Source organism: Triticum urartu, chromosome 4A, assembly GCF_056163025.1.
Source record: "Triticum urartu cultivar PI428250 chromosome 4A, HENAU_Tu73, whole genome shotgun sequence".
Taxonomy (NCBI): Eukaryota; Viridiplantae; Streptophyta; class Magnoliopsida; order Poales; family Poaceae; genus Triticum; species Triticum urartu.
Genome location: NC_141876.1, coordinates 141,731,606 through 141,757,903, shown reverse-complemented (window position 1 = coordinate 141,757,903; position 26,298 = coordinate 141,731,606). Strand labels below are relative to the sequence as shown.

The 26,298-nt window shown below is 43.2% G+C and overlaps 1 protein-coding gene across 1 annotated transcript; it reads left to right on the top strand.

The window, feature by feature from the left end:
* The first annotated feature begins 2,619 nt into the window (after positions 1 to 2,619).
* Positions 2,620 to 3,066, top strand: LOC147975157 (uncharacterized). Its single transcript, XM_087520299.1, has one exon. It carries the CDS (start codon positions 2,620 to 2,622, stop codon positions 3,064 to 3,066), a length of 447 nt encoding a protein of 148 aa, XP_087376425.1.
* Positions 3,067 to 26,298: the final 23,232 nt, after the last annotated feature.

Sequence of the window (26,298 nt, the reverse complement as noted above, 5' to 3'; positions counted from 1 at the left end):
CCACCGTAGGAATGGGGAGAGATGGACCGACGAGGGAGATTCACCGCTGGGTGGAGATTCACCAAGGGGTCGGACCAAGTCAAACCCTGAGCCCTCACGAGGCAGTTCATCCTTGTACTAGTTCATGCTCATCCTCCTCGCGAGGCAATCCACCACAAAGCAGGAGTAGGGTCTTACACCGCAAGGTGGCCCGAACCTGGGTAAGTCATCATGTCCGGCTCTCTTCTCCACTGACTCAAGCACGATGGAGCATTGTTGTGAGGCAGTGAGCAGTTATCCATAGCCTAGCAGAGTTCTTCGCGCACACCCCAGACTTCGAGCCTTACTTTGGGTCCATAGAGCCCCGATTACGAAATTTGGCGTGCCAGGTAGGGGTGTGCCGAAGCTCCTTCACTTTGTTCTGCTTCAGTTCCATCATCCCCTTGGGCGACGCTTGATAACCCACAAGTATAGGGGATCACAATAGTTTTCGAGGTTAGAGTATTCAACCCAAATTTATAGATTCGACACATGGGGAGCCAAAGAATATTTGCAAGTATTAGCAGTTGAGTTGTCAATTCAACCACACCTGGAGATTAATTATCTGCAGCAAAGTGATCAGTAGCAAAGTAGTGATAGTTTTGATAGTAATGGTAGCAGCAACAATAAGGGTAACAGTGAAAGTAATAGTTTTGTAGCAAGTGCAACAGTAATAGCAACAGTAGTAACTTAGCAAGATCAATATGTAGGAAAATCATAGGCATTGGATCGGTGATTTGTTGGATGATTCATCATATAACAGTCATAACCTAGGGTGATACGGCACTAGCTCTAGTTAATAAATATAATGTAGGCATGTATTTCGTAAATAGTCATAGGTGCTTATGGAAAGAACTTGCGTGACATCTTTTGTCCTACCCTCCGTGGCAGCGGGGTCCTATTGGAAACTAAGGGATATTAAGGCCTCCTTTTAATGGAGAACCAGAACAAAGCATTAACACACAGTGAATACATGAACTACTCAAACTACGGTCATCACCAGGAAGTGTCCCGACTATTGTCACTCCGGGGTTGCCAGATCATAACATGTAGTAGGTGACTATAACTTGCAAGATCGAATCTAGAACATGGATATAAAGGTGATAACGTAAATGGTTCAGGTCTGAAATCATGGCACCCGGGCCCAAAGTGACAAGCATTAAGCATGGCGAAGTCATTGCGACATCAATCTCATAACATAGTGGATACTAGGTATCAAGCCCTAACAAAACTAACTCGATTACATGATGAATCTCATCCAACTCCTCACCGACCAGCGAGCCTACGAAGGAATTACTCACTCCCGGTGGAGAGCATCATGGAATTGGCGATGGAGGAGGGTTGGTGATGACGAAGATGGAAGATCCCCCTCTCCGGAGCCCCAAACGGACTCCAAATCTGGCCTCCCGATGAAGAACATGAGGTGACGGCTGCTCCGTCTCGTGAAACGCGATAATTCTTCCTCCTTGATTTTTTTGGAAAAAATAGGATTTTATAGCGTAGGTTTCAGGGTCTATGGGGCCACCAGGTGGGGATAACCCACCTGGGCGCGCCTAGGGGGCAAGCGCGCCCTGGTGGGTTGTGCCCACCCAGGTTCCCCCTCCGAAGGTCCTTGGCTCTAGAAATTCTCTTTTATTATATAAAAATTCATCGCAAAGTTTCGTTCCAATCCGAGAACTTTTATTTCTGCACAAAAAACAACACCATGGTAGTTCTGCTGAAAACAACGTCAGTCCAGCTTAGTTTTAGTCCAATCATGCAAATTAGAGTCCAAAACAAGAGGAAAGGCATTAGGAAAAGTAGATACGATGGAGACGTATCAACGCTCATCGTGTTCGTGCCGAGCGTTGGGCTGCCTGTGTCGTCCAGATGGCACCGGCTGGTCACGACGCCCCCAGCTACTCCGGTTCTGCCACGGCCGACGCTGCCGCTGACCCTGCCGTTCATGAGCAGCAAGATTCTTCTCTGTCGCCCTCCGTGCAGCGTGATGGCCACACTGCCATGCCCTCTCTCACTCCGGCCATGGCTTCGTCATCCCACGCTCATGGCGCGCGAGTTGTTGTGCTACTGTCTCACCAACGAAGGCTACAACACCTGTCTTGGCCGCATCACCGAGCTCGTCAACCCCTCGGGCGAGGCCCAGCGCCCTCCCACTTGCTCCGTCCTTTGCCGCCTCGCGTGGGTGACGTGGCGGACGGCACGCCTCCGCCTCCTCCCTTGCACGGCGAAAACGCGGAGCCCTAATGTGAGACACGACCATGGGACCCGCCGCATGGGGCGCCGGCGCGGGACGAGGCCAGCTACCAGGTGCTGTAGCAGCTGCTGCATGACGCGTGTGTGCTTTCCGCACCGCCGCGTCAGCACCAAGATTGGGCCATTCAAGAAGCTGCAGCGCGTGGGCGCCTCGACTAGGCCCCTCCCGCGCGAGTCGCGGCTGTGAGCGCCAGCTGCCGCGCGTTCACCCGTGAGTTGCGCTGGGTGGTCTGGTCAGTCAAGTTCAAGCCAGAGCTGCCCCCGCGCTACGATGGCATCCCTGGCCCTACGAAGTTCCTCCAGCTCTACGCGTTGAGCATCGAGGCTGCAAACGGCGACGACAAGGTCATGGAGGATTGGTTCCCCATGGCCCTCAAGGACGGTGAGTGCTCCAGGCTCATGCTCCTCCCAGAGGGTTCGATCTCCTCATGGGATGAGCTCCTCGAGCGGTTCATCGCAAACTTGCAAGGCACCCGCGACCGCGCCCTCACCATCAATGACCTGCAATGCGTGAAGCAGCGGCCCGATGAGACCCTCCGCAAGTACGTTCAGCGCTTCACCCAAGTTTGCCTCAGGATCGCGAAGGCCTCGGACGAAGCCATCATCTCGGCATTCACCGACGGCGTCACGGATGTCAGGATGAGAGAGGAGCTCGCCATCAACGATGACCTACTCACGGCACTGGAGCTGTTCAGCCTGACAAACAGGTGCTCCAGCGCGGAAGAAGTCCACCTCTCCCTCCTCAACCACCAGATGTCAATCCCGAAGATAAGAAGGCCAAGGCCAAGGAAGTGAAGCGCAAGGGCCCTGCCGTGCTGGCGGAAGAGCCTGAGCTAAAGTGTGGCCGTGTCCGTGATGAGCCCTCCAAGGATGGTCGGCCGTTCTGCGTATTCGACAACATGCACACCCACAAAACCGATGACTGTCAGGAGCTTAGGGCACTTCAGTACGAGCGCCTAAGCCGCCGCCCCGAGCATAGCGACCAAGGCTTCGGCCGCGGAGGAGGCAGTGGTGGAGGCCGATGGGACAACCACAACCCCCATCAAGGCTGGCATGACCAGCCTCGCGAGGGTGGGTGGCGCGATCAACCTCATGATGGCGCCTGGCTCTAGCAGCCTCGCAAGACTCGTCCTCAGGGCAATGTTGGCCTTCCACTGCTGCCGTCGCCGCCCAGGAGGAACGACGACAACCACCAAGACGAGGGGGATGGGGGCTACCAAGAGCCTCGCGCGGTCGCCTGCATCCTTGGTGGAGCTCGGGCACCCGCTTCAAACTGCTGATACGTCAACAACGTATCTATAATTTTTGATTGTTCCATGCTATTATATTATCAACCTTGGATGTTTTATATGCATTTATATGCTATTTTATATGATTTTTGGGACTAAGCTATTAACCTAGAGCCAAGTGCCAGTTTCTGTTTTTTCCTTGTTTTTGAGTATCGCAGAAAAGGAAAACCAAACGGAGTCCAATTGACGTAAATTTCACGGAGATCATTTTTGGACCAGAAGAAGCCCATGAAGTACCGAAGATGGGCCAGAAGAGTCCCGAGGCCACCATGAGGGTGGAGGGCGCGCCCTACCCCCCCCCCCCCCCCCCTAGGCGCGCCCCCTACCTCGTGGCCGCCTCGGGGACCCCCCCTGACTTGTTCCTGACTCCAACACCTCTTATATAACCCCAAACTTCCAGAAAGAAACCTAGATCGGGAGTTCCGCCGCCGCAAGCCTCTGTAGCCACCGAAAACCAATCTAGACCCGTTCCAGCACCCTGACGGAGGGGGGGATCCCTCTCTAATGGCCATCTTCATCATCCCGGCGCTCTCCACGACGAGAAGGGGTAGTTCACCCTCGGGGATGAGGGTATGTACCAGTAGCTATGTGTTTGATCTCTCTGTCTCTTGTGCTCTAGATTCGGCACGATCTTGATGTATCGCGAGCTTTGCTATTATAGTTGGATCTTATGATGTTTATCCCCCTCTACTCTCTTGTGATGAATTGAGTTTTCCCTTTGAAGTTATCTTATTGGATTGAGTCTTTAAGGATTTGAGAACACTTGATGTATGTCTTGCACGTGCTTATCTGTGGTGACAATGGGATATTCACGTGATCCACTTGATGTATGTTTTGGTGATCAACTTGCGAGTTCCGTGACCTCGTGAACTTATGCATTGGGGTTGGCACACATTTTTGTCTTGACTCTCCGGTAGAAACTTTGGGGCACTCTTTAAAGTTCTTTGTGTTGGTTGAATAGATGAATCTGAGATTGTGTGATGCATATCATATAATCATACCCACGAATACTTGAGGTGACACTGGAGTATCTAGGTGACATTAGGGTTTTGGTTGATATGTGTCTTAAGGTGTTATTCTAGTACGAACTCTAGGATAGATCGAATGGAAAGAATATCTTCGTAATTTTACTACGGACTCTTGAATAGATCGATCAGAAAGAATAACTTTGAGGTGGTTTTGTACCCTACAATAATCTCTTCGTTTGTTCTCCGCTATTAGTGACTTTGGAGTGACTCTTTGTTGCATGTTGAGGGATAGTTATATGATCCAATTATGTTATTATTGTTGAGAGAACTTGCACTAGTGAAAGTATGAACCCCAGGTCTTATTTCCTAGCACTGCAATACCGTTTATGCTCACTTTTACCACTTGCTACCTTGCTGTTTTTATATTTTCAGATTACGAAAACATATATCTACCATCCATATTGCACTTGTATCACCATCTCTTCGCCGAACTAGTGCACCTATACAATTACCATTGTATTGGGTGTGTTGGGGACACAAGAGACTCTTTGTTATTTGGTTGTAGGGTTGTTTGAGAGAGACCATCTTCATCCTACGCCTCCCACAGATTGATAAACCTTAGGTCATCCACTTGAGGGAAATTTGCTATTGTCCTACAAACCACTGCATTTGGAGGCCCAACAACATCTACAATAAGAAGGTTGGCTAGTAGACATCAAGCTCTTTTCTGGCGCCGTTGCCGGGGAGGTTAGCGCTTGAAGGTATATCTTTAGATCTTGCAATCAAATCTTTTTTTTATTTTTTATCACTAGTTTAGTCTATAAAAGAAAACTACAAAAAAATATGGAATTGAGGGTGCCTCATATGCTTCATCTTTTTAATGTCTTTCGTGAAAATAAGGATTCCGATAATTGTGCCAAAGTGTGAGAAGAAGAGTGTATTAAAATGTTTGGCACTAAATCTTTGAATGATGAGCATGATTGCAATGTTGCTAGTATGAATTCTTTGAATACCCATGATGCTAATGATATGCAAATCCACAAGCTTGGGGAAGCTATGTTTGATGAAGATGATATTTTTTGTCTCCCAAGTTTTGATGAGCAAATTTATTATGATGATAGCATGCCTCCTATTTATGATGGTTATATTGATGAAAGTTGGTTTGGAAGAGAGTCAAATTTAGGAAGTAATGATCCCACTATTTTGGATGGTGTTGAATCTTATTGTGAAAATTATGAAAGTGGATTTGGAGAGGTCATGCCTTTATTTAATGATAAGTCCACTATTTCGGAAGAGGTTCCAATTGATTATGAGAAGAAAGTTGCTATCTATGATGATTATTGTGATGACATGTATGCTATAAAGAATAATGATAACCATGAAACTTCTCATCTTGAATTTAATTTTCAATTGGATTATGCCTCACATGATAGTTATTTTGTTGAGTTTGCTCCCATTACTATTCATGAGAAGAAATTTGCTTATGTGGAGAGTAATAAAAATTCTATGCTTGTGCATCATGAAAATAGTGCTTTATGTGATAGTTATATTGTTCAATTCATTCATGATGCTACTGAAAATTATTATGAGGGAGGAGTATATGCTTGTAGGAATTGCAATAATATCAAGCTTCCTCTCTATGTATTGAAAATCTTGAAGTTATGCTTGTTTTGCTTTCCTATGCAAGTTGATTCTTGTTCCCACAAGTTGTTTTCTCACAAAATCCCTATGCATAGGAAGTGAGTTAGACTTAAATGTGCTAGTCATATTCTTCATGATGCTCTCTTTATGTTTCAATTCTTATCCTTTATATGAGCATCATTGAAATCATCATGCCTAGCTAGGGGCGTTAAACGATAGCGCTTGTTGGGAGGCAACCCAATTTTATTTTTGTTCCTTGCTTTTTGCTCCTGTTTAGTAATAAATAATTCATATGGACTATGTTTAGATGTGGTTTTATGTTTTAATTAGTGTTTGTGCCAAGTAGAACCTTTGGGAAGACTTGGGTGAAGTCTTTGCGATCTTGCTGTAAAAAAAACAGAAACATTTGCGCTCACGAGATTAGCTGACATTTTTACTGGAGAGTGTGTTTAGGTTGATTCTTTTTGCAGATGATTAATAGGCAAATTCCTCAGGTCCACCTATTTCAGAATTTTTGTAGTGGCAGAAGTATTCGAATGATACAGATTACTACAGATTGTTCTGTTTTTGACAGATTCTGTTTTCGTTGTGTTGTTTGCTTCTTTTGATGAATCTATGAGTTGTATCGGAGGGTATGAACCATAGAGAAGTTGGAATATAGTAGATATTGCACCAATATGAATTTAGAATGAGTTCACAACAGTACCAAAAGTGGTCATTTATTTTCTTATACTAACGGAGCTTACGATTTTTCTGTTAAGTTTTGTGTTGTGAAGTTTTCAAATTTTGGGTAAAGATTCGATGGACTATGGAATAAGGAGTGGCAAGAGACTAAGATTGGGGATTCACAAGGCAACCCAAGGTAAAATTAAAGGACAACCAAAAGCCTAAGCTTGGGGATGCCCCGGAAGGCATCCCCTCTTTCATCTTCGTTCATCGGTAACTTTACTTGGAGCTATATTTTTATTCACCACATGATATGTGTTTTGCTTGGAGCATAATGTTATTTTATTTTGTTTTGCTTGCTGTTTGAATAAAATACCAAGATCTGAAATTCTTAAATGTTAGAGAGTCTTCACATAGTTGCATAATTATTCGACTACTCATTGATCTTCACTTCTATCTTTTGGAGTAGTTTGGCGTCTGCTCTAGTGCTTCACTTATATCCTTTTAGAGCACGGCAGTGGTTTTATTTTGAATAAATAGATGAAATATCATGATTCACTAATATTATTTTGAGAGTCTTTCGAATAGCATGGTAATTTGCTTTGGTTATGAATTTAGTCCTAATATGATAGACATCCAATAGGGGTAAAATAAAAACTTTCATATAGAGTGCATTGAATCCTATGAGAAGTTTGATACTTGATGATTGTTTTGAGATATGAAGATGGTGATATTAGAGTCGTGCTAGTTGAGTAATTGTGAAATTGAGAGATACTTGTGTTAAAGTTTGTGACTCCCGTAGCATGCACGTATGGTGAACTGTTATGTGATGAACTCGGAGCATGATTTATTTTTTGATTGTCTTCCTTATGAGTGGCGGTCGAGGACGAGCGATGGTCTTTTCCTACCAATCTATCTCCCTAGGAGCATGTGCGTAGTACTTTGTTTCGATAACTAATAGATTTTTGCAATAAGTATGTGAGTTCTTTATGACTAATGTTGAGTCCATGGATTATACGCACTCTCACCCTTCCACCATCGCTAGCCTCTCTCATACCGTGCAACTTTCGCTGGTACCATAAACCCACCATTTACCTTCCTCAAAACAGCCACCATACCTACCTATTATGGCATTTCCATAGCCATTCCGAGATATATTGCCATGCAACTTTCCACCATTCCGTTTATTATGACATGCTCCATCATTGTCATATTGGTTTGCATGATCATGTAGTTGACATCGTATTTGTGGCAAAGCCACCATTCATAATTCTTTCATACATGTCATTCATGAGTCATTGCACATCCTGGTACACTGCCGGAGGCATTCATATAGAGTCGTATTTTGTTCTAGCATCGAGTTGTAATTCTTGAGTTGTAAATAAATAGAAGTGTGATGATCATCATTGTTAGAGCATTGTCCCGTGTGAGGAAAAAAAGAAAAAAAGAGAGAAAGGCCACAAAAAAAAGATGGCCCAAAAAAATGAGAGAAAAAGAGAGAAGGGGCAATGCTACTACTACTATCCTTTTACCAAACTTGTGCTTCAAAGTAGCACAATGATCTTCATGATAGAGAGTCTCCTATATTGTCACTTTCATATACTAGTGGGAATCTTTCATTATAGAACTTGGCTTGTATATTCCAATGATGGGCTTCCTAAAAATGCCCTAGGTCTTCGTGAGCAAGCGAGTTGGATGCACACCCACTTAGTTTCTTTTTGAGCTTTCATACACTTATAGCTCTAGTGCATCCGTTGCATGGCAATCCCAACTCACTCACATTGATATCTATTGATGGGCATCTCCATAACCCGTTGATATGCCTAGTTGATGTGAGACTATCTTCTCCTTTTTGTCTTCTCCACAACCACCATTCTATTCCACTTATAGTGCCATGTCCATGGCTCACGCTCATGTATTGCATGAAGATTGAAAAAGTTTGAGAACAACAAAAGTATGAAACAATTGCTTGGCTTGTCATCGAGGTTGTGCATGATTTAAATATTTTGTGTGATGAAGATAGAGCATAGCCAGACTATATGATTTTGTAGGGATAGCTTTCTTTGGCCATGTTATTTTGAGAAGACATGATTACTATGTTAGTATGCTTGAAGTATTATTATTTTTATGTCAATATTAAACTTTTGTCTTGAATCTTATGAATCTGAATATTCTTACCACAATAAAGAAGATTACATTGATAAATTTGTTAGGTAGCATTCCACATCAAAAATTCTGTTTTTATCATTTACCTACTCGAGGACAAGCAGGAATTAAGCTTGGGGATGCTTGATACGTCTCCAACGTATCTATAATTTTTGATTGTTCCATGCTATTATATTATCAAGCTTGGATGCTTTATATGCATTTATATGCTATTTTATATGATTTTTGGAACCTATTAACCTAGATCCCAGTGCCAGTTTCTGTTTTTTCCTTGTTTTTTAGTATCGCAGAAAAGGAAAACCAAACGGATTCCAATTGACCTGAAATTTCACGGAGATCATTTTTGGACCAGAAGAAGCCCACGGAGTACCGGAGATGGGCCAGAAGAGTCCTGAGGCCACCACGAGGGTGGGGGCGAGCCCTACCCCCCTAGGCGCGTCCCCCCTACCTCGTGGCCACCTCGAGGACCCCCCCTGACTTGTTCCCGACTCCAACACCTCTTATATAACCCCAAATTTCCAGAAAGAAACCTAGATCAGGAGTTCCGCCGCTGCAAGCCTCTGTAGCCACCGAAAACCAATATACACCCGTTCCGGAACCCTGTCGGAGGGGGGTCCCTCTCTGGTGGCCATCTTCATCATCCCGGCGCTCTCCATGACGAGGAGGGACTAGTTCACCCTCGGGGTTGAGGGTATGTACCAGTAGCTATGTGTTTGATCTCTCTCTCTCTCGTGTTCTTGATTCGGCACGATCTTGATGTATCATGAGCTCTGCTATTATAGTTGGATCTTATGATGTTTCTCCCCCTCTACTGTCTTGTGATGAATTGAGTTTTCCCTTTGAAGTTATCTTATCGGATTGAGTCTTTAAGGATTTGAGAACATTTGATGTATGTCTTGCATGTGCTTATCTGTGGTGACAATGGGATATTCACGTGATCCACTTGATGTATGTTTTGGTGATCAACTTGCGAGTTCCGTGACCTCATGAACTTATGCATAGGGGTTGGCACATGTTTTCGTCTTGACTCTCCGGTTGAAACTTTGGGGCACTTTTTGAAGTTCTTTGTGTTGGTTGAATAGATGAATCTGAGATTGTGTGATGCATATCGTATAATCATACCCACGGATACTTGAGGTGACACTGGAGTATCTAGGTGACATTAGGGTTTTGGTTGATTTGTGTCTTAAGGTGTTATTCTAGTACGAACTCTAGGATAGATCGAATGGAAATAATAGCTTCACATTATTTTACTACGGACTCTTGAATAGATCGATCAGAAAGAATAACTTTGAGGTGGTTTCGTACCCTACAATAATCTCTTCATTTGTTCTCCGCTATTAGTGACTTTGGAGTGACTCTTTGTTGCATGTTGAGGGGTAGTTATATGATCCAATTATGTTATTATTGTTGAGAGAACTTGCACTAGTGAAAGTATGAACCCCAGGCCTTGTTTCCTAGCATTGCAATACCGTTTACGCTCACTTTTACCACTTGCTACATTGCTGTTTTTATATTTTCAGATTACAAAAACCTATATCTACCATCCATATTGCACTTGTATCACCATCTGTTCACCGAACAAGTGCACCTATACAATTTACCATTGTATTGGGTGTGTTGGGGACACAAGAGACTCTTTTTTATTTGGTTGCAGGGTTGTTTGAGAGAGACCATCTTCATCCTACGCCTCCCACGGATTGATAAACCTTAGGTCATCCACTTGAGGGAAATTTGCTACTGTCCTACAAACCTCTGCACTTGGAGGCCCAACAATGTCTACAAGAAGAATGTTGTGTAGTAGACATCAACTGCCTCTTCAAGCAGTTCTCTCGCGAGGTGAACGTAGCCCTCCCGAGGCTCGAGGCTATGCGTCCCCTCAAGTGGTCACAGTATGCCATCATGTTCGACTCCAAGGACCACCTCAGGTGTTCAGCCACTGCCAGCGCGCTCCCCATGCTATGCATGCCCACCATCAGCAATGTTTCACCAAGACCCTCATCGATGGCGGTGCCGACCTCAACGTGCTCTCTGTCGAGACCTTCGAGATGCTTCAAGTGACTTATGACCAACTCATGCCCACCAGGCCATTCTCTGGGGTGACCGATGGCTCCACCACCCCCTGGGGCAGGTGCGCCTCCCAGTCACCTTTATTACCCATGAAAACTACCACACTGAGCTGATCGACTTTGACATGGCCCACATTGGACTCCCGTACAACGCCATCCTGGGGTACCCTGCGCTCGCCAAGTTCATGGTGGCCACCCACCATGGCTACAATGTCCTCAAGATGCCAGGGTGCAGCGGGGTCATCACTATTGCCTGTGATGAGAAGGATGATGTCTGCTCCCTAGAGCATGCCTACCAGGTCGTAGCGGCAAAGAACTCCGATGGTGAAGCTGACGTAGTGCCCTCTGAAGCTACCCCCGCGAAGAAGAAGCATCTCCTCCCCAAGAGCCGTCCTGAGGCAAAGAAGCCTGTCAGCGACATTTCAGGTGTCTCGCCTACTGCTGGGGCGTGCCTTCCTCCCGCATACGAAGGCGCACCCGGCGCCTCCCTCAGGACAGGCTCGGGGGCTTCCACCTGGAGAGCATCTGACCTGACCAGTGCGACGAGGGAGGTGCTCGGGAACCACTTGGAGGCGTGCTTCGACGCGCGCCCCGCCAAGCAAGGAACAAGGCGCGGGGTGCCAGGAGCACAAGAATTCATCATTGAGGCGATTTGCAAGCTTCAAGAAGCGTGGGCCATGCGTGGCAGGCGCCGCCCCGCACGCCCCATCAGCTCAGCTGCCGCTCCTGACGCAGGTGGCGGGATGCGTGTCTGTGTCAACATTCCAGGCCATAACAGGGCCGCTTCTTAAGACCACTTCTGTCTGTCAAGCATCAGCAGGGGTGGGGGTTTCCCCTGCAACTACATCTGCATGCCCTTCGGCTTACTCAACGCAGGTGCCATGTACCAGCGGTTCGTACACCTCGTGCTGGTGTCTCATGAGGCCCGGCGCCTGGCGCTGGCATCTCATGAGGCCCGGCACCTGGCGCTGGCGTCTCACAAGGCCCCGATCCCTCGCGAGCCTCAGGAGCCACCTGGCTCGTGAGGAGTGAACCTCTGTGGCGCGCTTCAACTACTACCTCGATGCTTCCATAACAACATTGCCAAGTGACTTTTTGGGTTTGTTCAATTGAGGGCGCCCCTCGGGCTGCATCATCCTTAGGCTGGCTATGGTCTGCCCCTATGATTGTGTTGTTTGTTTCATATATCAGAACTGGCTGTGCTTTCATGAATTCCTATGACTGTTAACCTTGCGCTTGATACTGCATCGCCTCCGGAGGCATCGTCCAACGGGCTCCATGCTCTAGCAACTCTCCTCCCAAATGTCCCATGAGCGAGGGTTGGGGGCATGACGTCTGTGCTCGGGTCCGTCCCTGCAGCGCTGATAAACCTAAGCGACTGAGCTCTGGCTCGTGGGCCGGCTCCGCGCATGTGACATCACCAGGTCCTTAGTGCCCCATCTCCTCACGAAACAATCATGAGCAGGTCTGCGAGCGCGCGTCACCCTTTGTACCTCGTAATCTATCAGTGAGCAAGAACCTCAGGAGATAGGCACCCGAATGGCGCCTAGGGAAGCCTCGCCGCCTCAGAAGAGTCGGCCTCAGTCAGGTGAGAGTCTAGCCTGCAAAAGCTAAGTACAATCACCTCACACACCGCTCTGTGCCGGTCGAGGCCCCTTCCCTAGCGACCCTCGCCGAGCGAGCCGCTTCTTTTTTGCGCGAGTTGCTTGCACGTTAAAGGGGGAGCTCTTGAGCATCGCGCCTCAGGAGCTCCTACTGGCTCTCCGGCCCTCACCCCCTGGCCTTGTCTCAGGCATCGCGACCCGGCATACTAGCGATGGCTGAGCCTCGCTCGAGGACCGGGTCCTGAGGATGTAGAGCACCTTGGCGAGCGAGAAAATGAGGGGCAAACCTCATGAGGGGACATGGGCAAGAGGGCCACCGTTCGGCCGCATTTACATCAGTTGGAAAGCAAAGGATGTCAATGCTTTACATGCCCTTCGCAGGACTTGTGTTGACCCATCGCAGGGCAAGGGCACCATAGGGAACCAGGCTCCAAGGGAGCGCGCCCTCATGATGAGGGGACCCCCCGCGGGCCACGGATGCCTCACGCTGCACCCAAAGCTAAGTCATTGATACGTCTCCAGTGTATCTATAATTTATGAAGTATTCATGCCGTTATATTATCATTCTTGGATGTTTTACAATCATTTTATAGCAACTTTATATCATTTTTTGGGACTAACCTATTGACCCAGTGCCAAGTGCCAGTTGCTGTTTTTTGCTTGTTTTTTACATCGCAGGAAATCAATATCAAACGGAGTCCAAACACAACAAAACTTTACGGAGATTTTTCTTCGACCAGTAGGAACCCATTGGGCCAGAGCTACACCTGGGGGGTGCCCCGAGAGGGGCACAACCCACCAGGGCATGCCCAGGTGGGTTTTGCCCACCTCGGTGGCCTCTTTGCACTATAAATTCCCAAATATCCCGGAACCCTTCGGGGTTAACCTAGATCAGAAGTTCCGCCACCAGAGGGCTCCGTAGCCACCGAAATCCAATCTAGACCCGTTCCGGCACCCTGCTAGAGGGGGGAATCATCTCCGGTGGCCATCTTCATCATCCCGGCAACCACCGCGATGAGGAGGGAGTAGTCCACCCTCGGGGCTGAGGGTTCGTACCAGTAGCTATGTGATAAATCTCTCTCCCATGATCTATATCATGGGCTTTGTTAATATAGTCGGATCATATGATGTTTCCCCCCTCCATACTCTTGTTGTGATGAATTGAATCTTTACCCTTTGAAGTTTTGTCATGTCGGATTGAATATTCAGAGATGAGAACACATGATATATGTCTTGTGGTATGAATACTTGAGGTGACAATTGGGGTATCTTATTGATTCACTTGATATATGTTATCGCATTCAACTCGCGGATTCTCGCGGTGATATTGGGGTAATCTATGCATAGGGGTTGATGTACGTTTTTGTTATCTTTTCTCCAATGGAAACTTTGGGGTCTCCTTATAGTTCTTTGTGTGGATTGAGTATTATGAATATGAATATGCTTTGGTGTTATTCTAGTACGAACTCTAGGATAGATCGAACGGAAAAATAGCTTTGTGTTATTTTAGTACGAACTCTTGAATAGATCGAACAGAAAGAATAGCTTTGATGTGGTTTAGTACCCTACAAACAATTACTATCTTTTGTTCTTCGCTAATAGGAACTCGGGAGTGATTCTTCATTACACTTTGAGGGATAATCATATGATACAACTATGTTAGCACTGTTGAGAGATTGCCCTAGCGAAAGTACGGACCCTAGGCCTTGTTTTTAAGCATTGCAATACCGTTTTTGTGCCCGTTTACTACTTGCTACCTTGCTGTTTTTATTTATTCAGATTATAAAAATATATTTCTACCATCAATATTACACTTTTATCACCATCTCTTCGCCGAACTAGTGCACCTATACAATTTGCCATTGTATTGGGTGTGTTGGGGACACAAGAGATTTCTTGTATTTGGTTGCAGGGTTGTTTGAGAGAGACCATCTTCATCCTACACCTCTCACGGATTGATAAACCTTAGGTCATCCACTTGAGGGAAAATTTCTACTGTTGTACAAAACTCTGTGCTTGGAGTCCCAACACGTTTCTATAAGAATAAAGTTGCGTAGTAGACATCAAGCTCTTTCCTGGCGCCGTTGCCGGGGAGGTGAGTGCTTCAAGGTATATATTTAGATCTTGCAATCGAATCTTTTAGTTTCTTGTTTATCACTAGTTTGGTTTCTAAAAGAAAACTACAAAAAATGGAATTGAGGTTGCATCATATTATTGGTCATCTTTATAATATCTTTATTGAAAATGATGGTTCGGAAAATTGTGCTCAATTGATAGAAGAAGAATTCAATAAAATGTTTGGTATAAATGATGAGCATGATTGCAATGTTGTTAGTATTAATTCTTTGAATATCCATGATGCTAATGATATGCAAAGCCACAAGCTTGGGGATGCTATATTTGATGAGGATGATATTTTTATTCCCCCAAGATTTGATGTGCAAATTTGTTATAATGATTGCATGCCTCCTATTTATGATGATTATAATGATGAAAGTGGATTTGGAGAGGTCATGACTTTATTTAGTGATGAATCCACCATTTTTGATGAGGCTTCAATTGACTATGATAACAAAGTTTCTATCTATGATGATTATGGTGATGACATGTATGCTATATTGAATAATGATAACCATGAAACTTGTCATCATGATTTTAATTTTCAATCCCATGATAGTTATTTTGTTGAGTTTGCTCCCACAACTATTCATGAGAATAAATTTGCTTATGTGGAGAGTGAGAAAATTGATATGCTTATGTATCATGAAAAGAATACTTTATGTGATAGCTATTTTGTTGAATTCATTCATGATGCTACTGAAAATTATTATGAGAGGGGAACTTATGCTTTTACACATCTCAATAATACCAAGTTTCCTCTCTTTATGTTGAAAGTTTTGAAGTTGCACTTGTTTTTCCTTCCTATGCTAGTTGATTCTTGCTCCCATAAATTGTTTGCTCAGAAAATCCCTATGCATAGGAAGTGTTTTAGGCTTAAGTGTGCTTTCCATGTGATTCATGATGCTCTTTTTCGTGTCTCAGTTCTTTACTCTTATGCGAGCATCATTGAAATCATCATGTCTAGCTTAAAAGGCATAAAAGAAAAGCGCTTGTTGGGAGACAACCCAACACTTTTACCTACTGCTTTTGTGTGTTCACATGCTTATGCTACTGTATTGATCATGTTTTATTGCTTTTGTTTCAATAAAGTGCCAAGTAAAGCCCTTCGGATCTTGTTGGGTGTTAGTTACTTTGATCTTGCTGAAAAACAGAAACTTTTGAGCTCACGAAAATATTTATAGTTTTTAACGGAAGCGTGATAAAATGATGATTATTTTTGTAGAAGATTAATAGACAAATTTCTCAGGTTGTCCTAATTTTTCAAAATATGGAGTAGCATAAGTATGGTTTGAGTACAGATTACTATAGACTGTTCTGTTTTTGACAGATTCTGTTTTCAATACATAGTTTGCTTGTTTTCTAGTTTCCATGGCTTATATTGCTCAATATAAATTATAGAAATGATATGCTACAATAGGCATTGGGTGAGAACAATTATGAATATTGTCTTTGACAGTACCAAAAGTGAAATGGTTTGCTCTTTATCAGACTAACCTATCTCCCAAAGTTTGGTTAAGTTTTGTGTGATTGAAGTTTTCAAGTTTTGGGTGATATATCGAGATGAGGAGAATAAGGAGTGACAAGAACCTAAGCTTGGGGATGCCCAAGGCACCCCCAAGGAAATATTCAAGGAAGATCCAAGCAACTAAGCTTGGGGATGCCCCGGAAGGCATCCCCTCTTTCGTCTCCAACATTATCGGTAACCTCACTTGGAGCTATGTTTTCATTCGTCACATGATATGTGTTTTGCTTGGAGCGTCAATTTCTTTTGTTAGTATTTGCTTTCTGTTATTTATAATAATTTTTTGCATCTTTTATTTCAATAAAAGTGGCAATGATAGCCTTTGCCATGCTTATTTTGTAAGTATACATGTTGCTGTTTGAAAACAGGAAGTTTACCGTTGTTGCAAAAATTTCGTAGAAAAGTTAGAACGTGATAAAATGTTGAAACATTTTGCAAAATGAGATCTCATACATTTTATACAGTGTGGTAAATTTTCATAATTTTTGGAGTTAGGGAAGTATTGATACTCTTGCATTCTTTACAGACTGTACTGTTTTGGCAGATTGTTGTTATGTTTACATTGTTTGCATGTGTTTGCTTGTTTAATGATTCTATTTGTGGATAGGAGTATTAAATATGCAGAGGCATTTAGTATGCAATGTTGAATAATAATTTTAGTGATCTGCTACAGTAGAGAATGATAAGGTTTTTGCATTGGTTTATACTAACTTATCTCACAAGTTCTTGTTGAGTTTTGTGTGGATGAAGCTTTTGAGATTTAGGAAAACCGTGATATGAGAAGAATTAAGGAGACACAACAGCTCAAGCTTGGGGATGCCCAAGGCATCCCAAGTTAATATTTCAAGAAGTCTCAAGCATCTAAGCTTGGGGATGCCCCGGCAGGCATCCCACCTTTCTTCTTCAACAATTATCGGTTAGTAGCGGTTGAGCCTAAGTTTTTGCTTCTTCACATGATGCGTGCTATCCTTGGATTGTCGTTTTATTTTCATTTTGCTTGATGTTTTAATAAAGTACTTAGATCTGAAAGTTTTTAAATAAAATAGAGTCCTCAAATAATTGCCAAGGAGGCCAAGTAAGCGGCATTCACATCTCGTCAATAAAGCTCTTTTCTATGTCATTTACTCTTGTGCTTCACTTATATCCTATGAGTAAATTTTTGGATAAATTGAATGTCATGAATTTGAAATCATATCATGCCTAGTGGTAGCTTCACATTGGGTTTAGAAAGTGAAATCTTTTGAGCCTTGACAATCACAATATTGGTCATACAAGCAATTCACGAATAATTAGTATAAGGAAGAGAACTTTCACATAGAAGACTATATGATGGTTGAGTATGTGGATCTCTTACTTAAACTATGTTGAATAAGTTGAATTGCAATTGCTTGGTGACTAAGAACATAGGTTGTCGAGTTTCAAGAGAGTTCATTTTTTGAACCTTAACATGTGAATTGGTTGCTACTTTAATATGAGAATCTTTATAAGAAAGAATTGCTGTTATGATGCTAGGAAAAGTGATTAAAATTATCATTGATCAAACTTATGCACTTTGCTAGCATTCACACTTCATAAATTATTTCTTTTATCATTTACCTACTCGAGGACGAGTAGGAATTAAGCTTGGGGATGTTGATACGTCTCCAACGTATCTATAATTTATGAAGTATTCATGTCGTTATATTATCATTCTTGGATGTTTTACAATCATTTTAGAGAAACTTTATATCATTTTTTGGGACTAACCTATTGACCCAGTGCCAAGTGCCACTTGCTGTTTTTTGCTTGTTTTTTGCATCGCAGGAGATCAATATCAAACGGAGTCCAAACGCAACGAAACTTTACGGAGATTTTTTTTTGGACCAGAAGGAACCCATTGGGCCAGAGCTACACCTAGGGGTGCCCCGCGGGGGGGCACAACCCACTAGGGCGTGCCAGGGCCCCCTGGCACCCAGGTGGTTTGTGTCCACCTCGGTGGCCTCCCGCACCCCCTATTTGCACTATAAATTCCCAAATATTCTGAAACCCTTCGGGGTTAACCTATATCAGAAGTTCTGCCGCCACAGGGCTTCGTAGCCACCGAAAACCAATCTAGACCCGTTCCAACACCCTACCGAAGGTGGAATCATCTCCGGTAGCCATCTTCATCATCCCGACGACCACCACGATGAGGAGGGAGTAGTCCACCCTCGAGGCTGAGGGTTTGAACCAGTAGCTATGTGATAAATCTCTCTCTCTCTTGTGATCTATATCATGGGCTTTGTTAATATAGACGGATCATATGATGTTTCCCCCCTCTATACTCTTGTTGTGATGAATTGAATCTTTACTCTATGAAGTTTTGTCATGTCGGATTGAATATTCAGAGATGAGAACACATGATATATTTCTTGCGGTATGAATACTTGAGGTGACAATTGGGGTATCTTATTGATTCACTTGATATATGTTATGGCATTCAACTTGCGGATTCCCATGGTGATATTGGGGTAATCTATGCATAGGGGTTGATGCATGTTTTTGTTATCTTCTCTCCAACAGAAACTTTGGGGTCTCCTTGTAGTTCTTTGTGTGGATTGAGTATTATGAATACGAATATGCTTTGGTGTTATTCTAGTACGAACTATAGGATAGATCGAACGGAAAAAATAGCTTTGCATTATTTTAGTATGAACTCTTGAATAGATCGAACGAAAATAATAGCTTTGAGGTGGTTTCGTACCCTACAAACAATTCCTATCATTTGCTCTCCGCTAGTAGGAACTCAGGAGTGATTCTTTGTTACACATTGAGGGGTAATCATATGATCCAACTATGTTAGTGAAGGAAATATGCCCTAGAGGCAATAATAAAGTTATTATTTATTTCCTTATTTCATGATAAATGTTTATTATTCATGCTAGCATTGTATTAACCGGAAACATAATACATGTGTGAATGCGTAGACAAACATAGTGTCACTAGTATGCCTCTACTTGACTAGCTCGTTAATCAAAGATGGTTAAGTTTCCTAACCATAGACATGAGTTGTCATTTGATTAACGGGATCACATCATTAGGAGAATGATGTGATTGACTTGACCCATTCCGTTAGCTTAGCACTTAATCGTTTAGTATGTTGCTATTGCTTTCTTCATGACTTATACATGTTCCTATGACTATGAGATTATGCAACTCCCGTTTACCGGAGGAACACTTTGTGTGCTACCAAACGTCACAACGTAACTGGGTGATTATAAAGGTGCTCTACAGGTGTCTCCGAAGGTACTTTTGGGTTGGCGTATTTCGAGATTAGGATTTGTCACTCCGATTGTCGGAGAGGTATCTCTGGGCCCACTCGGTAATACACATCACTTAAGCCTTGTAAGAATTGCAACTAATGAGTTAGTTGCGGGATGATGTATTATGGAACAAGTAAAGAGACTTTCCGGTAACGAGATTGAACTAGGTATTGATATACCGACGATCGAATCTTGGGCAAGTAACATACCGATGACAAAGGGAACAATGTATGTTGTTATGCGGTTTGACCGATAAAGATCTTCGTAGAATATGTAGGAGCCAATATGAGAATCCAGGTTCCGCTATTGGTTATTGACCGGATACGTGTCTCGGTCATGTCTACATAGTTCTCGAACCCGTAGGGTCCACATGCTTAAAATTTGATGACGGTTATATTATGAGTTTATGTGTTTTGATGTACCAAAGGTATTTCAGAGTCCCGGATGTGATCACGGACATGACGAGGAGTCTCGAAATGGTCGAGACGTAAAGATCGATATAGTGGACGACTATATTTGGATACCAGAATGGTTCCGGGTGAGATCGGGATAATACCGGAGCACCGGGAGGTTATCGGAAACCCCCGGGAGGTATATGGGCCTTATTGGGCTTTAGTGGAAAGGAGGGGAAAGGAGCAAGGGAGGGAGCGCCCCCCCAAGCCCAATCCGAATTGGGAAGGGGGCCGGGCCCCCTTTCCTTCCTCCCTCCTTACTCTTCCTTGCCTCTCCTCTCCAAATAGGAAAAGGAGGAGTCCTACTCCCGGTGGGAGTAGGACTCCCCCCTTGGGCGCGCCTCCTCCCCTTGGCCGGCCCTCTCCTCCCCCTTTATATACAGAGGAGAGGGGCACCCCATAGACACAACAATTGATCTCTTGGATCTTTTAGCCGTGTGCGGTGCCCCTCTCCACCATAGTCCACCTCGATAATATCATAGTGGTGCTTAGGCGAAGCCTGGCGACGGTAGAACAACAACATTGTCACCATGTTGTTGTGCTGACGGAACTCTCCCTCAAAGCTCGGCTGGATCGGAGTTTGAGGGACATCATCGAGTTGAACATGTGCAGAACTCGGAGGTGCCGTGCGTTCGGTACTTGATCGGTCGGATCATGAAGACGTACGACTACATCAACCGTGTTGTGCTAATGCTTTCGCTTTCAGTCTATGAGGGTACGTGGACACACTCTCCCCTCTCGTTGCTATGCATCACCATGATCTTGCGTGTGCGTAGGAAAATTTTGAAATTACTACGTTCCCCAACAGTGGCATCTGAGCCTGGTTTTATGCGTTGATGTTATATGCACGAGTAGAACACAAGTGAGTTGTGGGCGATACAAGTCATACTGCTTATGAGCATGTCATACTTTGGTTTGGCGATATTGTTGGATGAAGCGGCCCGGACCGACATTACGCGTACGCTTACGTGAGACTGGTTCTACTGACGTGCTTTGCACACAGGTGGCTGGCGGGTGTCAGTTTCTCCAACTTTAGTTGAATCGAGTGTGGCTACGCCCGGTCCTTGAGAAGGTTAAAACAGCATTATCTTGACGAACTATTGTTGTGGTTTTCATGCGTAGGTAAACGGTTCTTGCTCAGCCCGTAGCAACCACGTAAAACTTGTAACAACAAAGTAGAGGACGCCTAACTTGTTTTTGCAGGGCATGTTGTGATGTGATATGGTCAAGACATGATACTATATTTTATTGTATGAGATGATCATGTTTTGTAACCGAGTTATCGGCAACTGGCAGAGCCATATGGTTGTCTCTTTATTGTATGCAATGCAATCGCCCTGTAATTGCTTTACTTTATCAGTAAGCGGTAGTGATAGTCGTAGAAGCAATAGTTGGCGAGACGACAACGATGCTACGATGGAGATCAAGGTGTCGCGCCGGTGACAATAGTGATCATGACGGTGCTTCGGAGATGGAGATCACAAGCACAAGATGATGATGGCCATATCATATCACTTATATTGATTGCATGTGATGTTTATATTTTATGCATCTTATTTTGCTTTGATTGATGGTAGCATTATAAGATGATCTCTCACTAAATTTCAAGATAAAAGTATTCTCCCTGAGTATGCACCATTGCCAAAGTTCGTCGTGCCCATACACCACGTGATGATCGGGTGTGGTAAGCTCTACGTCCATCTACAACGGGTGCAAGCCAGTTTTGCACACGTAGAATACTCAGGTTAAACTTGACGAGCCTAGCATATGCAGATATGGCCTCGGAACATTGAGACCGAAAGGTCGAGCGTGAATCATATAGTAGATATGATCAACATAGTGATGTTCACCATTGAAAACTACTCCATTTCACGTGATGATCGGACATGGTTTAGTTGATTTGGATCACGTGATCACTTAGATGATTAGAGGGATATCTATCTAAGTGGGAGTTCTTAAGTAATATGATTAATTGAACTTTAATTTATCATGAACTTAGTCCTGGTAATATTAGCATATCTATGTTGTAGATCAATAGCTCACGTTCAGCTCCCCTGTTTTATTTTTGATATGTTCCTAGAGAAAAATAAGTTGAAAGATGTTAGTAGAAAAGATGCGGACTAGCTCCGTGATCTAAGGATCATCCTCATTGCTGCACAGAAGTATTATGTCCTTCATGCACCGCTAGGTGACAGAACTATTGCAGGAGCAGATGCAGACGTTTTGAACGTTTTGACAAAATCTCGGTATGATAACTACTTGATAGTTTAGTGCACTATGCTTTACAGCTTAGAACCGGGACTTCAAAAATGTTTTGAACACCACGGAGCATATAAGATGTTCCAAGAGTTGAAATTGGTATTTCATACTCATGCCCGTGTCGAGAGGTATGAGACCTCTGACATTACTTTGCCTACAAGATGGAGGAGAATAGCTCAACCAGTAAGCATGTGCTCAGATTGTCTGAGTACTACAAACACTTGAATCAAGTGGGAGTTAATCTTCCAGATAAGATAGTGATTGACAGAGTTCTCTAGTCACTATCACCAAGTTGCTAGAACTTTGTGATGAACTATAATATGCAAGGGATAACAGAAACGATTCCCAAGCTCTTCGTGATGCTGAAATCGACGAAGGTAGAAATCAAGAAAAGCATCAAGAGTTGATGGTTAACAAGACCACTATTTTCAAGAAAAGGGCAAAGGGAAGAAGGGGAACTTCAAGAAGAATGGCAAGCAAGTTGTTGCTCAAGAGAAGAAACCCAAGTCTGGACCTAAGCCTGAGACTGAGTGCTTCTACTGCAAGAGGACTGGTCACTGGAAGCGGAACTGCCCCAAGTATTTGGCGGATAAGAAGGATGGAAAAGTGAACAAAGGTATATGTGATATACATGTTATTGATGTGTACCTTACTAGAGCTCGCAGTAGCACCTGGGTATTTGATACTGGTTCTGTTGCTAATATTTGCAACTCAAAACATGGACTACAGATTAAGCGAACACTGGCTAAGGACGAGGTGATGATGCGCGTGGGAAATGGTTCCAAAGTCGATGTGATCGCCATCGGCACGCTACCTCTACATCTACCTTCGGGATTGGTTTTAGACCTAAATAATTTTTATTTGGTGCCAACATTGAGCATGAACATTATATCTGGATCTTGTTTGATGCGAGACGGTTATTCATTTAAATCTGAGAATAATGGTTGTTCTATTTATATGAGTAATATCTTTTATGGTCATGCACCCTTGAATAATGGTCTATTTTTGATGAATCTCGATAGTAGTGATACACATATTCATAATGTTGAAGCCAAAAGATGCAGAGTTGATAATGATAGTGCAACTTATTTGTGGCACTGTCGTTTGGGTCATATTGGTGTAAAACGCATGAAGAAACTCCATATTGATGGACTTTTGGAATCACTTGGTACTTGTGAACCATGCCTCATGGGAAAAGATAACTAAGACTCCATTCTCCAGAACAATGGAGCGAGCAACTGACTTATTGGATATAATACATACTGATGTATGGGGTCCGATGAGTCTTGAGGCTCGCGGCGGGTATCGTTATTTTCTAACCTTCACAGATGATTTGAGCAGATGTGGGTATATCTGCTTGAAGAAACATAAGTCTGAAACATTTGAAAAGTTCAAAAAAATTCAGAGTGAAGTGGAAAATCATCATAACAAGTAAATAAAGTTTCTACGATTTGATTGCAGAGGCGAATATTTGAGTTACGAGTTTGGTCTTCAATTAGAACAAACTCATGCCACCTGGAACACCACAGCGTAATGGTGTGTCTGAACGTCATAACCGTACTTTATTTGATATAGTGCAATCTATGATGTCTCTTACCGATTTACCACTATCGTTTTGGGGTTATGCATTAGAGACAGCTGCATTCACATTAAAAAGGGCACCATCTAAATCCGTTGAGACGACACCGTATGAACTGTGGTTTAGCAAGAAACCTAAGTTGTCATTTCTTAAAGTTTGGGGTTGCGATGCTTATGTGAAAAGTTTCATCTTGATAAGCTCAAACCAAAGTCAGAGAAGTGCGTCTTCATAGGATACCCAAAAGTAACTGTTGGGTACACCTTCTATCACAGATCCGAAGGCAAGATATTTGTTGCTGAGAATGGATCCTTTCTAGAGAAGGAGTTTCTCTCGAAATAAGAAAGTGGGAGGAAAGTAGAACTTGATGTGGTAACTGTACCTTCTCCCTTATTGGAAAGTAGTTCATCGCAGAAATCTGTTTCTGTGACTCCTACACCAATTAGTGAGGAAGCTAATGATGATGATCATGTAACTTCAGATCAAGTTACTACCGAACCTCGTAGGTCAACAAGAGTGAGATCTGCACGAGAGTGGTACGGTAATCCTATCCTGGAGGTCATGTTAATTGACCATGACGAACCTACAAACTATGAGGAAGCGATGATGAGCCCAGATTCCGCGAAATGGCTTGAGGCCATGAAATCTGAGATGGAATCCATGTATGAAAACAAAGTGTGGACTTTGGTTGACTTGCCTGATGATCGGCAAGCCATAGAAAATAAATGGATCTTCAAGAGGAAGACGGACGCTGATAGTAGTGTTACTATCTACAAAGCTAGACTTGTCGAAAAGGGTTTTGACAAAGTTCAAGGTGTTGATTACGATGGGATTTTCTCACTCGTAGCGATGCTTAAGTCTGTCCGAATCATATTAGCAAATTGCCATATTTTATGAAATCTGGCAAATGGATGTCAAAACTACATTCCTTAATGGATTTCTTAAAGAAGAGTTGTATATGATGCAACCAGAAGGTTTTGTCAATCCTAAAGGTGCTAACAAAATGTGCAAGCTCCAGCGATCCATCTATGGACCGGTGCAAGCATCTCGGAGTTGGAATATATACTTTGATAAAGTGATCAAAGCATATGGCTTTATACAGACTTGCGGTGAAGCATGTATTTACAAGAAAGTGAATGGGAGCACTACAACATTCCTTATAAGTATATGTGAATGACATATTGTTGATCAGAAATAATGTAGAATTTTCTGGAAAGCATAAAGGAGTGTTTGAAAAAAGTTTTTCAAAGAAAGACCTCGGTGAAGCTACTTACATATTGAGCATCAAGATCTATAGAGATAGATCAAGACGCTTGATAAGTTTTTTCAATGAGTACATACCTTGACAAGATTTTGAAGTAGTTCAAAATGGAACAGTCAAAGAAAGAGTTCTTACCTGTGTTACAAGGTGTGAAATTGAGTAAGACTCAAAGCCCGACCACGGCAGAAGATAGAAAGAGAATGAAAGTCATTCCCTATGCCTCAACCATGGTTTCTATAAAGTATGCCATGCTGTGTACCCTACACCGTGTTTAGCAAGGGAGTACAATAGTGATCTAGGAGTAGATCACTGGACAGTGGTCAAAATTATCCTTAGTGTAATAAGGATATGTTTCTCGATTATGGAGGTGACAAAAGGTTCGTCGTAAAGGGTTATGTCGATGCAAATTTTGACACTGATCCAGGTGACTGTAAGTCTCAATCTGGATACATTTTGAAAGTGGGAGCAATTAGCTAGAGTAGCTCCATGCAGAGCATTGTTGACATAGAAATTTGCAAAATACATACAGATCTGAATATGGCAGACCCGTAGACTAAACTTCTCTCACAAGCAAAACATGATCACACCTTAATACTCATTGGGTGTTAATCACATAGCGATGTGAACTAGATTATTGACTCTAGTAAACCCTTTGGGTGTTGGTCACATGACGATGTGAACTATGGGTGTTAATCACATGGTGATGTGAACTATTGGTGTTAAATCACATGGCGATGTGAACTAGATTATTGACTCTAGTGCAAGTGGGAGACTGAAGGAAATATTCCCTAGAGGCAATAATAAAGTTATTATTTATTTCCATATTTCAAGATAAATGTTTATTATTCATGCTAGCATTGTATTAACCGGAAACATAATACATGTGTGAATACATAGACAAACATAGTGTCACTAGTATGCCTCTACTTGACTAGCTCGTTAATCAAAGATGGTTAAGTTTCCTAACCATAGACATGAGTTGTCATTTGATTAACGGGATCACATCATTAGGAGAATGATGTGATTGACTTGACCCATTCCGTTAGCTTAGCACTTGATTGTTTAGTATGTTGCTATTGCTTTCTTCATGACTTATACATGTTCCTATGACTATGAGATTATGCATCTCCCGTTTACCGGAGGAACACTTTG

Coding starts and splice junctions, on each gene's coding strand:
- LOC147975157 (XM_087520299.1), top strand. CDS start 2,620: ATGGAGGATTGGTTCCCCATGGCCCTCAAGGACGGTGAGTGCTCCAGG.